Source organism: Halictus rubicundus, chromosome 8 (assembly GCF_050948215.1).
Source record: "Halictus rubicundus isolate RS-2024b chromosome 8, iyHalRubi1_principal, whole genome shotgun sequence".
NCBI classification, from domain to species: domain Eukaryota; kingdom Metazoa; phylum Arthropoda; class Insecta; order Hymenoptera; family Halictidae; genus Halictus; species Halictus rubicundus.
This window is the reverse complement of record NC_135156.1, coordinates 10,346,041-10,361,562: the sequence shown is the minus strand read 5'-3', so window position 1 is coordinate 10,361,562 and position 15,522 is coordinate 10,346,041. Positions and strand designations below refer to the sequence as shown.

Sequence of the window (15,522 nt, the reverse complement as noted above, 5' to 3'; positions counted from 1 at the left end):
AGAGAATGACCGTGCGAGGAGCAAGGTCAACACGATAGGCAGATAAAAGTTAGAGAGAGAGAGGGACGAGTTGTCTATGGAACGGACAAGAAAGAGGCAGAGAGAGAGAGAGAGAGAGAGAGAGAGAGCAGAAGGTCCGATAAGTGGAGAGGAAGAAGAACGAGGAGGAAGAGAGATCGAGCGCAAAAAGAGGGAATAAAAAGACAGCAGAGGGAGGGGAGCGCGGAGGCGAATGAAGTTCAAGGTTATCGCGTTTGAATGCACGTCCCATGCGGAAAATAGGGAAAGAGAGCGAATGGATTTTCCAGCTCCAAGGAAAAACGTTAACGTCGGCCGGAGCGATTTCCGTAAGGAAATCCCTGGACGCGAGGCTTGTTCCATCGGGGAGGCCGCGATTTCCTGACCAGCCCTTGGGAAACATTCTGCAAAAGCCGCGCGCGGATCACCTCGTCCTCGCGAATCCCTGCTCCGATTGAAAAGGAGACTTTCAAGCCCCGGATTTATTAGCGAAGCTTTTTCCACACCGGTTCCTACATCGGTACCGATATTACCATGACACTGCTCGTTTGCACATTTTTCTTCGTATTTCGCGAACGTCACGTGTCAATGCACCATTTCCGACGAAGTCGCGGGTCGAATTCGTTTGCAGAGTTCATGTTTGCTTCATTCTTATTCCCTTGCTCGAATCGAACGGGTCAATGTGTGTGAATAATAATGTTCTGTTATGTAATTCTTGTAATTTACCATTTGTTCGACTACTTCGCCGAAATTCAGGTGAAAGAACCCATTTTTATTTAAATTCCTCGACGGAATTTTAAACAATAGAAAAGTGAAAAGAATTTTGCTAAAATATTTTTGACACGTTGACTGCCATGGTACTTTTCAGGATTACGGCGTAAAAATCCAATTTAATTTAATCATCATCCCAAAGACTGAAATAATTCTTCTGAAATAATTTATCATTTTATGTCGTTTCTTAACGCAAAAATATTATTAATCGTATTACGGCAATAACGCAAACTACGAGTTACCTCGTAGTTGGCAGTCAACGTGTTAAAGTATTAGATTATTGGTATTCAAATTATTAACGAAATTCAAGTTTTACAGCGTCGGATAATCATCAGTATGATCGTGGATCTTTGTTGGAACTTTCGGAAGTACGTCGGAACTTTTGGATCGTGAATACGTGTGGCCATTTCTGATTACGTGTCCGGTAATGATGCACCTGCGAATCCAAGGAAGTGATAAACAAGAATATTTGCTCGTCTGGTTCGCTTCTTTCCGAGAGTCGCATGATCGGTGGGCGTTTTCGAACGAGACGTCCTGGTGACATTATTACAAGGCGATAATCCTCGTGACTAAGCGCAATGACGGAGTTGGCTAACACTGCCATCCTCCTATGCACATGTAGCATCGCGTACGCGGATATTGCACAAGTATGCGCAGTCGCTGAAAGGTTGATTTAATCAAAAATTCAAGTAACAAAATGCAGAGCGGAATAATACTTTGATCGGATTTACTATTTGTCCAATAATATTTTTCCATTACTCTTGCACGCGGTTTATTCCAATGATTATAAAAACAATTGGTGTTGTTATTAATTGATTTCGTGGAAGGGGATTTGTTGTATCATTGTTACCAGGATATTTAGTTCCCTTAAAATGTTTGTTAGAGATTTTACTTCCTAGCAATAACTGACGAATATCGAAGTTTTATCTTATTTTCCGAGTACGATAAAAATTCATGTTGACCTTAGGTGCGTACTCATCTTTTGTTCGTCACGTTGGTTAGTCAGAAGTGACCGATACTTTGTACCTTATTACCGGGAACATCAATATATGCGCGTACAAACTGATTCATTAATTATGTTGGAACGTTAAGCTCATAATCACGATGCACAAACCCACCGTTCAAGGTAATCAATCCGACGCGACTACTACGTATCATTGTTCTTTCCCAGAGATGATGCAATTCCGTGTATCGTGATTAGAACCGGTGCTCTAATTCATACTGAGGTCTATCAACAATGCATAATATCTGAAGAATTTTCAAAGTGACTGCTCCGTTGTGCAATCTGTGTCAACTAAAAGAACCACTATTACAATCCAAGTAAATATTCAAAATATTCGTAGCATTATTTTTAACGTGTCTGGAAACGTGAACGAAAATAATGCTAATAGAATGCGTAATTGTTAAGGAAATCTATTTTAAATATCGAGCACCAAGCGAAAGCTTTAGTACCTGACAAAATTTGAAAAAATTGTAAATATAGAGAGAGTCAGTGCAATGACTGGACTGCGGATTTTAAACGTTTACAACAAAATTGACTGGTTAAAAATTGAAAAGTGGGAATATATTACCTGTTCAAATAATTAGAGACAGAAAGAAATTTCAAAGTGGCCTCCGTTCCTTAAAAATTGAAGCAGACAATTTTTATGTTGCATAGCGGTCCGGAGTTTAATAATGGCTATAGTATCTTTCAGAAATATCCGAAAACAAGGTGGCGCCGTAGAAAGAAGGTCGAGGCAAGGCTCGCGAATATTTCATGGAGCAGGTTGTTATGAAGAGCAGCGGAGTTCCCTGCGCAATTAAAAATGTCCGCGTCATTAGCCTTGGAGAGCGATCAGATCCAAAACCGTACTAAACCGTTCGATTCGTTGCAGGGAAGAAGGTCATAGATCGAATCGAATTAATCCCTTGGACGTCGAATTGGGTCCTATAGATCTTTGTACTATTGGCTCGGCAAGGCTCGCGCTCTGGATCTCTCTCTCTCTCTCTCTCTCTCTCTCTCTCTCTCTCTCGAGTTTGTTGTCTCGGCTCTCCGCCTGTCCTCAGACCGTAATCGTATTTGGGTTAGCATGCCCGGACGTGGCCCGGACGTGGCGACCTTGAACTTGCCGCCCCCGGATGGCCAACATCAACGCCCAATCCCCTTCTGTCGCGGGAAAAGGATAGATACCGGGAATACGGTTCAGGAAGTGGGGAAAATAACCGGAAACCTAAAGATACGATGGAAAATTTAGTTTTCAATTTTCGCCAACGGAACTGTTCTGCCCTCGACGCTTGTCCTGAGACATCTGCTCCTTTGCATAATTAATCGAAACATTTTCCGTTATGCCGAGTGGTTGTTGTTTTGGTATGTAAACTGTTCTGATAATACTACAGCAGATGCTGGGTCGTTTTAATAAAAAAAAACCCCATGCCTTAAAATGGCGTCTCAAAGACGAAATGGATTTTACTATTTTTAACCTTCCATCGTAAACTGATATATAACACGACATGTAACAGCATTTTACATTGATTTTAAAGCAGCACAAATTGGCTTACTTTCAACCATTGCGTTATATAGTCAGGCAAAATTAAATAGTAAGTTCTAATCTGAAACCTCAGAGATAAATTGTAAGGCGAGGGATTAGGATACTGTTTTTGCGTCGATAATTGCAGCTGTAAAGAATACAAGCTAAATAAACATGTATTGTTTCTTTCAACGATTTCAGTTGATCGAAAATAGAGAATTTCGTTCTTCCGATGCCTTCACAAGTTTTGTATTTCATTTATTCGGTTTTGTCATAAATGCGTAAATAATGTTGAACGTGTCAGTTTGGTTCGATGTGTCTCAATTGTAAGTAATCAGTGAATTTCGTACAACGTTGGATTACTACAATCGTCTACAATATTAAATTTAGCTATGTAACTAACAACTGCTTAACTAAAAAATTTCAAAAATGCCACTTTAGTTCAGAGTGATACTTTGATACAACTTCGGACTGCTACAATTGTCTACAATATTAGATTTAACTGGTTAAATCGTAATTTCTGTTCGTCACTTTAAACTTTAAACTTGCTTCCCTTTGCTTCTTACTAAAGTGTCTTTATTGTAAGATAACAAGTACCGAAGTTCTTTTTTTAAATTACGGCAGAGCAATAGGTTGATAAAAAGAGCAAGAGCGAGCGTCGCGGCGCCTGCGTCACGACACCCGGCGTACATCCATGGCCAAGGTCCTCCCCGGTCACGGGCAACCCGTTATACGTAGCCGGGAGCCGACACACGCTCGAGGTCGTCCACGATTGTCTTGTTCGCCCCAAGGCTCGAGAAAGCTTGATCCCGTGGCAGGACCAGGCGGTTCATTATGGAAAGATATTGCCATTCGCGGAGGGAAACATTACTCCCATAACTCGCGCGGGACCTGTCGCGATTTTACTCGGTTTCCCCGGCAAACAGACAGACGCAACGCGGAATCCGGTAGACGTTTCGAATTTCATCATCGAAATAATAATCCGTGCCTCTGGGAAATTCGGTTCAGGTCGGGTCACCGGTTTAACTCCGAAGGACCAAACTCTTCCTTGGCCTATTCTCCCGGGCGGGATATTGGCTCGCCTCGTGAAGTTATGGCAAGTAAAATTGCATCCACGGGCACGGTTCGCGGAACAGAATTAATTAGCACACCGAACGTTGTTTAATAAACTTCCTGAGTGTTCGCGGTCGCTGTATCGCAGCGATAAGCGAATTGCTTGCCGGCGTTCATGCGAGAATTATCCAATTAATAGTTGACACGTCGCTATTCTTTCGGATGACTTACATCCGGTTCCAGCGTTTCATCAGCATCCCCGAGCGTCTGCGTGATTCCGCGGCCTCTATTATTCAATGATTTTATCTTCGGATCGATGATTCGATCCGCTCTTCTGCGTCTGCGTGTGTCGCAGTTTTCGCTCATGTCCTCTTGCTCGGGTGTTAAAGTAGCTAATTAATTTGCCCGTACGGATCGGAATAGAATCGTCATTCCGTTCTTGCTGGAACGAAGGAGTGTTTCGGTGTGACGTTAAACAGATTCCAGTCGTCGAGGCAGGTATATAAATTCTCGGCATAAAGGCACCTTCAACAGGTGACAACGCCATATTTCTAGGCCACCGCTATTTCGTTGGACCGTGACCAATTTTTAATTCAATCCTGCTTGTCCCCAGACACATACGTGTCCCGATGTAACGACGTTGTTGTCTCGTGTAGGTCAGTTCTCGATTTGGCGGCGGCCGTAGGCGCGGAAGGTTGTGACCTACCATGGAATGCGGTAGGTCCTCTACTAAGGACATCTTTCACTGTGCTGGCCTTGAACGTGGGAGGGTCCAACACAAAATCTCATATTTATATTTTACAAAGTGCTCCCGGTATTTCCATGCATTTCTGTTTTAAATAAACGATCGTTATAATTTTTCATAGTGTCAGTAGATTGCCCATTACAATTTAAAAGCTTCTAAAAATATCCCAATTATGCTACACCTGTACTATAACTATATAGAGCGTTTAAAACAAATTGTATCAACACAAAAATAATGATTCATATTTCAACTAATACTTAAATCATTTTTCTTCGAATCTTTTCGATGTACATCTACTTGTTGTTTCGATCAACTTAGTTCTGCCTTCAATTCTACGTTCAAACGTTTTCAAGCTAAAATGATTTCCTGTTGGAAAAGAAATGTAAGGTTACTCTTAGCAACCGACGAAATAATATTTGCAACGTTCTTGAACGTCTCCTCCATTTCAATAAATGCGGCAAAATGGAGAACGTAGAGCATACTGCGTCCTATTAATGGAAGATTTGCGTAAGTTTCCCTGTCTCGGGCTGGAGCAGCGAGTACATTGGAAAATGCGTTCTGTGGCAAGGACGAAACTGAGTTACATCAGAAAAGAATTGTAGCATTCTCAACGCTAATGTCGTCTGCATGTCAAGATAGATGCTTGTTCACGAGGAAACTCGTAAAAACAACAGATACGCCGCTGATACCGAGTCACATTCACAGCGCAAGCCACAAAACGCGAATATCTAGACCCTTCATTGCGTATCCTTTTACGCAGAGACCTATCTTTGTGAAAAAACATTCTATCATAAAAAAAAAATAATTATACAAGTGCTGTACGCAAGAAGAATAAGACATACGAGCAATGAACCTGTAATTTAATTTTTTTTTAATATAATGTTTTGGGTTTATTTTTGCCACAATTATTTATGAATAGCATATGACTTATCTTGAAAGAATCATTAATGACCTCGTATCATTCTCGACCGGTAGCTAACAAGAGGAAATTTAACGTCTCGATCAACAAATTCTCAATCTAGTGAAAATAATAGTGTCGGTCAAGTGTTATAAGGTTACTGCGACCCACTTACGTTAACGTATGATCTACGTACAAACGGGCACGAGGTGATTCTATGTACAAAAGTAAGAAAAAGAAGAATAACAATGTTTTTATCGAATCTTCGTTCTCGAGAAAATTGTGTTTGAAAATTCGACGGCTACGCGTGTCCCAGAGTTCGCAGGAAGTAGAATTGGTTGGTCATGATCAGACACGCTGGCCGACTGCTATACAACAGCACGCGCAAGCGACGAATCTTCAATCTCAATTTTTAATCTCAGTTTTATCGGCTTTTTTGTTCACTTATTTTCGCACGTAGAATCGCCTCGTGCCATTCTGCCATTCTATGTTTTGAATACGTTGTGTATTATATACATTGTATACAGTATATTGCGAAGATTGTGCGTAAAGACTTTGTGTAAGGATCGCCTCGTTATCCCAAAGGGAAATCAATAAATACTATAAATAAACAAAACGAAAAATGTTGCTCGATTTCAAGTCGCTCATTCTCATCAGTTTCTCCGATTCATTGCGCGACGGGTGCAACAAAGTTCGCGTTGTTTGACGTTTAGAGGAGGCACGTCTGTTTCCCGAGATACCCGGGAGAATCCAGATCGTTTGATGACCTATTGCAACCCGAGCATTAATCATTGCGCGTTTTGGATCGAGCCCATCGCTACTTATAACGGTTTGCCCGTGACCAGCGAAGACCTTGGCAATGGCTCGCGCGACGTGCTGCGACGTACAGTGAAGCCGGCGGGTTTGTGCACATGCGCCGGCTGCGCGCGCATCTCGCTCGATGCATCCGGAGGTCGCATATCCCGTGCACACCGTCAACGGTAACCTTGACCTTATACCTCGGCCCGCTGGCCAACAAGGTCCATCCACTCCTGAACGGTTGAAGGTCACCGGTACCGGTGGCCAGGAAGCCGGGACGAGGGGAGGGAGAGCCAAGCTGATGGTAGCGCCCGGCTCTCTTCCTCTCTCTCTCTCTCCCTCTTCATTCTCTCTCTCTCTCTCTCTCTCTCCCCTCTCTCTTAGTGCGCGAGAGAGGACCAAACGAAATCCAGCCGCTCGATCTCTCTCGAGGACGTGTTAACGATTCTCAATTACCGCACGTCAGCCCTTGTCTCGTTATATCTGTCCATTCTCCCACGATTTTTATCCCTTTTTCAATACCGATACGCCAACCCACGGCACGTTTCAAACAGTGCCATTTGCACGAAATTTCATTTGCAACGGAGATACTGTTCGTATTTCCTTGCTGCTATCCCCGGCAAAAATTACTCGAATCGATTGTCAAGAATATATCATTGTGATTATCTTGGATCCATGAATTGAATTTTTACTGTTTACATTTTCTATCAATTAGACTTCCTCAATGAACGTAGTTTTTCCCGTAAAAAGTCTCCTCTGTAAAAAGTTTCCTCTGTAATTTTTTTTCTATCTAAAGTAACAGTCGAGTTACATGTCGGCCCGCTATAGTTAATATACAAATAAATACTATTGTCGTCTTCACTGTTAAGAATATTAAAAGATGTTCTATCGCTTTGCTATACTATTTCAATTTCTTTCGAATTTTCTCATCGAGGTAGACAGATTATTATTTTAGATTTAAAATATCTCTTATACGATGTTTATTGAATATGGGTGTCCCAGGATGTCTCAGGGTTCAACGGGTGCTGTTGAAAAGGAATCGCCTGACGTGTCTGATCATGACTGACCCATTCTACTTCTCGCGTCTTCTAGAACACGCGTAAAAATATCGGTTTATTTTGTTGGATCGGTTGAATCAAAGTAAAAACATAATACATAACTTCAACTTCACCGATTTCACGTTCCAAAATTTTCGACGAGTGGCTCACAAAAGTGGAAATTAAGCTGGAAAATATTTCTTGCTTTATTGGATTTTATGAATTGCAAATAGAATGAAATTCAGTTCCAGGATTTCGACCTGTTTGTTTAATAAAAAGTTACTCGAAAGGATTTAATTTAGGGATCCTCTTAATATCAATCTCGAAGAATTTTTTTTATATAAATATTCATTTTTAATTCGTCTTTGAATGCTGTTTTTAATAACTTTGAATATGTTCTTGGAACAAACTAAATGAAATATTGAACACAAACTGTACACTATCGGTTATACTACCTCCAATTTGATTTCGTGCAATGCAGGGTTGCAACGTACGCTTTGCGGAAAGGGCGATCGACGCCGGTAAACACACACAAACGTTGAAGTACCGTTTGAACAAATTAATTTGCATACAACAAACGGTAGATCTCGTTCTACATCTGATCGGTTATTCATGCTTTCGTTTCATAATGTTACACGTCGAGAAAAGCTGTTTCTTCCTTTAAAAAGTCACGGCCGCTGCGGTAATAGTAGTCGATCAGCTTTAACATAAGCAAAATCAATCAGGCATCTCTCGCGTTTTTAGCAAACAAGGAACCACTCACCTGGCAAATATTTACTCGGCCGAAATTAAGAACGTATACACACGCGATCGAGAAGAATGTATCAACCGATCAATATTTAGCGATGGAATTGCTAAATACAATTCGTCGAGTCGTTCGTTCATTCGTTCTGTTAATGTTATCTAATATAATCGTTAGGAATATGAAAATTTTCTTCCAAATTGGAGGAAGCCAAATAAAAGTGTTCCCAGCCATTTTCTACAAGACTCTCCAATAGGCTATAAAAATCGAAGGCAATGTCAAGCGTCACACAGTTGAAACGAAATGCTTGTCTCGAGCGATTCTCGTACAGATTAGAAACGGTGGAAAGTCGAGGTCGCCCTTGACGTAAGCGCCAACCGCGTAAAGATACTCAGACACCACCAACAGTCTTTCATAAAAGACGCCTAAGCCAGGAAACATGACCAAGTAATGCACCTTCGCGCCAGTCCTTGTTTGTGCAAGGAAAACAAAATAAAAAAGATTTCCGTAAACAAAGGCGACGCCATTCTATCGCGATCCCCTGGTCTATTTCGCCTCGCGATTCACAATCGCAATCGCTAATATTAAATCATACGTGTCGACAGGCATCTCTCGATGTATATTTAGAAAATAAGACGCTTTTGTATTCCGAGGGTTAAAATTAATGCTCCCCATTGCGCGCTTACAGCTCGAACGAGCATGCTGCACGAATTTCTGCGGCGTCATTCTTCTCGTTCGCTGATAAAATATAATAAGAATTTGCGCGACCGTTGCCAGAAAAACTGTTCGATAAACTGTGTGTTGTTCATTCGCGATACCGCTTGTTTCTCAATTGCGGGTATTCCTGGCGCAATTTCTCATCATAATTTTAACTCGGCACATAAGCTGTCTGATCGGTTCAAGGTTCCCGGTTTCACCGAGTTCACCTCTAGAGCCCGATATTTCGGAAACATGACGAAACACGAAAAATTCCGAAGCTGTTAAGACCTTAAAAGCTGCTCGAAACTGACTCACTCTGCTGGATCGTTTCGCTGAAGGAACTGCATGAATAATCTGTTTACAGAGCACTAATAGAGATTAAATTCCTGTCTCGTTACCGCTAATGGCAATTTAAAATTACACTGCTCCTTGAAAGAACAAATCTGACGGTACAACCGAAAAAGTCCATAAGTCGAAAATATAGAATAAAAGTTTTTCTCGCGCTTAGCATTTTTAAGTAGAACCGGTAAGTCATGAAGAGGCACGTCAGACGACCGTTTCAAATTCGTATGAAAAAACGTTGTTCCACAATTTCGCCTTATTTTTTTTTCCATGTACCCCAGTTACCGATCAACCTGTATAATTTTATGCATATTTAGAGAAGGTAAAATGCGATAAAATGATGAAGCGAGGAAAACGAAAGTTCAAAATTCTCCGTGTGTACTCAAGTTCAGCGGTGCCGGCGCTAATGCATCAAGATTTACGAGAATCGGTCGCAACACCTACAAGTGTTTGGCGCCGAATGCAAACTTGGCTGACACCGAGCAAATTGGAACAAGTGGGTATCGCCGTTTCCGAGATCTGTCGGTGTCCTTTAAAGTTATACCTGTTACGATTTTCTAAAATCGTCCACACGCAACGATAGACGGAAATTCATGTGGAATGCGATTTCATTGTAATATCAGAGATCGATATTCATAGAGTCGTGTATTTATAGACCGTCGACCTGCTTTTTTACTTGCTTGGAACTTTTTAGCATGTAAATTAGAGTCGTCAGACAACAATAAATCACCTCCATTATTACGTCTGTAATCGCTGAAAGTGAGAACAAGACGATGATCAAATTGGATACATACGTAAACACATTTGGCGTGGAAAACTTTTTCTCATTGAAGACAACAGCAAACTCAAACATTCTGCAGTCTCAAACATTCTGCAAACTTTTTCAGCAATCTCTGCGTCCTCTTCTATCGTCCTCTTCATCGTTTATACTATCAAAAAGCGTTCTAATGTTCCTCCGGTTGTTTAAGCTTGTTTCTAGTGTTCCTGTCTGTACCAAAGTAGAAAAAAGAAACAGTAACTACCTTTTAAGGAAATTTGGAAAGAGAGAATATTCTATGGATACAATAAAATATAAGTTTGCGCTGTGGAATAATTCTTTTATCAAAAAATGTGTAACAGGTGGTATCCTTATTGCTGCTACGATTATTGTCAATAGTTACCGAAGAAAGAAAAATCTGAAATGGAAAAGCATCGCGGTTTATCGGTTCGATTAATTTTTCCGCAGCTACGAGACGGATTTCGTTGTGTTACGAAACCTATACGTGTCGCTAGGCTCGGCCTTGACATTGACTCTTGCAGTGGGTCGCTCGACGCGATTACGTCAGTACCGGTACTTCGTATAACACGAGAACGTTTGAACAGCGAAGACCTTGTGAATGGCGGACCAGTGAATGAAAAAAGAAAGTAAAATAAAGATTCGAACGCGCGCGGGGGTAGAGGGCGGGGAGGGGGGAGGAGGAGGAGGAGGAGGAGCAAAAAATCGTACGTGAGAAGACGCGTATCGATGTGCACGCGCGATTCACGAAATCTCCGCAGGTCGCCGACGAAGTGCGGAAGACGGTGATGCGATTTCTGGCGGGGCGCCAGCAGCAGCAGCAAAAAAGAAAAGAAGTTCCGCCGACGCCGCTTTGATTGCAACAATGTCGACGTGGAACGATCTTTCTAAATGCTATCGGCCTTGTCCTTGACATCGACCGCGGCGTCCCGACGCTACGCAGTCCACGGTTGCATCAGAATGTTCGATGCACGGAATACACCCGGCAGAGATGCCGTTAGCAATGACAAGAACCGGGGAGTGGGGGCAAGAAACTGCTGCGTACGCTCTGTGTAGAACGAAGTCAATCATGGCAAATCCCCCGCGCTGCGACATTGATTAGGCTCATTCGTCTATACTTGTTTGAACACTGATTAGAAATTGCAACACGTTGCATATACGATTCTGCAAATACGGTAACACGTATACGCGCGCTGATCTATTCCTGCCAGCGGCATATGAATCGTTCGAGCAAAACATTGTGGGCAGCATTCGCGCGCGCGCGCGCGAGTAAGTAGGGTTGCCGTGTTTCAGGGAGGCGATACTCTATGAACACTTTCGATGTTAACGCGTTTGTTTTAGCATCACCTTTACAATTACGAAGTTCACTTAATTTTCTTTACATGAAATACAAAATCGCGGTTATCAGTGATAACTTATCACACAGTACGACCCTGACAACTGCTGCTTTTCACCTAATAGGTCAAACAGAAACCTAACAATAAATACGCTTCGTTGCGCAAGCATGTATGTACAAAATACTTTAATTGCGGACTTCCGTACACTTTAATACATAAATCTATATGTACAAAACATACTGTATGTACAGAATTTCAATGGGTAGAAAAGCTACATCCAGTGTGTTGCGTTCTGTTGTTTTGCTGCTTCATCGCATGATCAGATTTATAAAATCATTTTATATTTATTTCCTATTTGAAAGAGATTATTTCTTCAATTTCTTCCCCATGTGAGCTTTAGGCTTTCCTCGAGGTGGTTTACCGCCATGGCTCTTCTTTCCTCGTCCTTTGGTCTTTTCTTTCGCTTTCGCTGCTCGTAGATCTTTCTTCATTCTGGGATCGACCATCTTGTAACGTCCTTTTACACCCGCGGGCCTCGCTGCTTTTTTCTGTGCCATATGTTTCTTCGCGACTACGTATGTGACTTCTTTCTTAGGTTGTTTCTCAGCCTTCTTATATAGTCTGAAATGAAAATGTTAATTAATATATGTACGAAACCGATTTATTATTTCTAGAGCTGTACGAGAATCCAAAAATATCGGATCAGGACGGGTCGAGAATTTTATTCGGGTTCTCGCACACCTCTAATTATTTCTAATAAACAATAACATAAAGAGTATAATCCTTACGCTTGCACTTGTTTCGCCTTCTCTCTGTCGCTAATATCTGTATTCTCCATAATTGCTTCCACCTTCTTCTTCGCTTTGTCCAATTTCCGTATTGCACGACGTTTCTTCCTTGCTTTTGCTTCCAGTACTTTCTTAATTGGTCTAACGTTTACATCTTCTACCCGCTTCTTGTACTCATCGACCAGTTCTTTAGGTACAGGTGCTTCTTTCTTCATGTGCTCTTTTTCGTCCTTTACAAACCAGTCGGGTAAATGTTCGTCGTTAAATGCATACCTGTTCCAAGCTGAATCTATCAGATTTCTACGTGTTTTCTTGCTCTGAATTAGTAACGATCCTAATGCTAGGTCCTCTTCTGATAAACGTTTCCTTTTCTTCGATTTAACATCTGTAAATTATAAGACGACATTTAAAGAATAACAGTTGGTTAAATAAATAATTATTTCATGTCAAGTCAACAATGTACTTACCATTCGTTTTTGAAACTATTTCAAAACCATTTTTTCCACCAACGTTATTTTTCTTATTCTTTTTATTTGTCATCATCGCTTCGTCCATGTCGTAATCAGAACCCGAGTCAGTGTCTTCACTGTCAACTTCAGAGTCAACGTCATCATCATTCACAGCACTATCCATCTTCGCGTTTCCATTACTGATCTCAGTTTCTTTTTCACTAATTGTTGTGTCTTCCCCTAATATACGACCACCTTTCTTTTTATATTCTTCAACCATTCTGTCCAATTGAAAATCTTCATCTTTCTCGTCCTCTAAATTTTTGAAAATATCTTTTTCAAACCACAATTCAGCTTTGTGAATTCTTTTAGTCTTTTTGTCTCTATGATCTAAATCAGTTAACAGTGGATTTTCAGAATCATCTTCATGTTTCTTCTTTTTACTTCGAACTTCTTTTCTATCTTCGTCGTCAGAGTCATCCAAACCTAATAAAAGAAAAGTTAATGATGTGAAAATATGAAGATCATTTATTGAATATACGTAACATATACATATTCAAGTATTAAATACCTAAACCTGATTTTTCACTATCCGAATCGTCGTCTGATGCATCACTGGAATTTTCTGAGCCGCTACCATCTGTTTTATAATACAATCCGGAGCTGTCCAAATGTCCTTCATCTTTGTTGTATTTAACTGTTTTTGGTTTTCTTTTTTCGTCATCTGAATCTGCATCGCTCTCAGCTACCAAATCCGGTTGTTGATTTGTAATCTCTTCTAATTGTTGATACGTCTTAATTTCTTTCAAACTAAACATATCATCTCCTTCCAGTACAGGACCTTCGTCTCCTTTATGAACCATTTTTAAATTTAAGCGTTCATTTAACTTCTGTCTTTCCTTATTAACTTTCTTCTTTTTTCGTTTCAATTCTCTAGCTTCTTCCGCTCGAACTTCTTCAATCCGTTTCGTTATTTCCTCATCTTCTAAGTCTTCCATTTCTTCTTGAGTCAAAGGTTGCAACTCTGCTGGCTCATCAACTATCTCTTCTACTACTGGTTCTTTTTCTTTTAAAGCTTCTTTCATTGTTTTCCACCAATTCAGCAAACGTCTCAAATCTTTTTTGCCCAACACTTTAATGTCTTTACAGCATTCCTTAATTTCATTAGTTGTTGCCTCGTGATTTGTAATTGTTTCATCATCAAACACAATTTCAGAAGCATCTTGTAATGCTTCTACCGCGTTTTCGTGCGCTATAAAATCTTTAACCGATAATTTATGGTATAAAGTGTAATCATTTTCTGGATATCCTTCAGCTTTGAGTTTCTTTTTTTCTGGATTATAAACATTTAATTTATTTGCTGATTCTATTTCCAATTCAGAAAACACATACTTTGGATCTAAAAATTTAGGGTCCAGTTTATCGGGAGCAATATAATACTGGCAAACGACAAATATTTCAGCGGATTCGCTACGTGAAGCTTGAGGTTTAGTTGCATGTACCTTAAATAAAATATAACAATTAAATAGCTCCATGACATAAATAACATTGTTTTAATTATAAATAAAGTACCTTTCTAAACAACTGCTTCAAAACCCAAATTAACGCATGATAATCTTTTGATCTGAACACTTTCGTAACAAACCATCCGCCTGGTCTTAGAAAATGTGTTGCCATTTTTAAAGCTGACAAAGTTAAAACAATCTGTTGGTAGGCGTCGTGGAGCCAGTTTTTACCAACGTTTGGCGCCCCATCGTGCAATACGACATCAGCTTTCCATGTCTTCAATTCACGAGATATTGAAACTCGACATTTATCTGTCGTGATATCTTCCACTAAACCGATACATCCTGGAATCTGTTTTATAGGAAACAAATCTACGCCTATCACTATGGAAGATACCGGCATATTCTGCCGTGCAACTTGCATCCATCCTCCAGGAGCTGCACACAAATCTACGCATACTCGTGATTTTTGTAGGAACTCAAACTTTCGATTCAACTGGATTAATTTGAAAGCAGCACGTGACCTATAACCTATAAAACATAACCTATAAGATATGTTCTTTATACGATGCACCTAATGAAAATATGTGTACATTTTAGTACATTTTAGTACATTTTAGTATCTTTATTCAGCTAATGGAACTGAAACTCTTTAACGCAACGTCTTAATAACAATTTCATATGAACTGTGAAAAATATTAACCGCAAACACTTACCAGTTTCTTTAGCCAATTGATAGTACTTATCCTTCCTCTGCTTTCCAATTTTTGTTTTTTTCCCCATTTTGAATTATAAACAATTCTACCTTTAATCAAAGCTATATTATAATTAAAATCTTATGTATACGATGGAACGCTCACCGCATGCAGCCACATGCGGCCATTTTAAGAGTGGGGGTATAGGCATGGAGCATGGAGCCATGCCATAATTACCATCAGAGAGGATACACCATGTGAAACGAAATCACCGACGAGGTACTGTCAACAGTACCTCGTCGTTGACGAAATTTTTTATTTTTTTGATAGTATTAAAATAATCTTTGCTAGAACATTTTAGCC

General features: G+C 40.4%; 1 protein-coding gene across 1 annotated transcript; it reads right to left on the bottom strand.

Moving 5' to 3' along the window:
- Positions 1 to 11,892: 11,892 nt before the first annotated feature.
- Positions 11,893 to 15,432, bottom strand: LOC143356276 (pre-rRNA 2'-O-ribose RNA methyltransferase FTSJ3). The gene is made up of 6 exons (XM_076791825.1): positions 15,181 to 15,432; positions 14,532 to 14,995; positions 13,531 to 14,461; positions 12,978 to 13,445; positions 12,511 to 12,895; positions 11,893 to 12,343 (listed from the first exon to the last, which is right to left on the bottom strand). Exons 1-6 carry the CDS (start codon positions 15,245 to 15,247, stop codon positions 12,088 to 12,090), a joined length of 2,571 nt encoding a protein of 856 aa, XP_076647940.1. The 5' UTR covers positions 15,248 to 15,432; the 3' UTR covers positions 11,893 to 12,087.
- Positions 15,433 to 15,522: the final 90 nt, after the last annotated feature.

Bases quoted from the DNA above. Each gene is read 5' to 3' on its own strand.
- LOC143356276 (XM_076791825.1), bottom strand. From the start codon at position 15,247: ATGGGGAAAAAAACAAAAATTGGAAAGCAGAGGAAGGATAAGTACTAT. The intron at 13,446-13,530 runs GTATTTAATACT...TTCTTTTATTAG, and splicing joins TAGTGAAAAATCAGGTTTAG to GTTTGGATGACTCTGACGAC. The intron at 12,896-12,977 runs GTAAGTACATTG...TATAATTTACAG, and splicing joins AATAGTTTCAAAAACGAATG to ATGTTAAATCGAAGAAAAGG.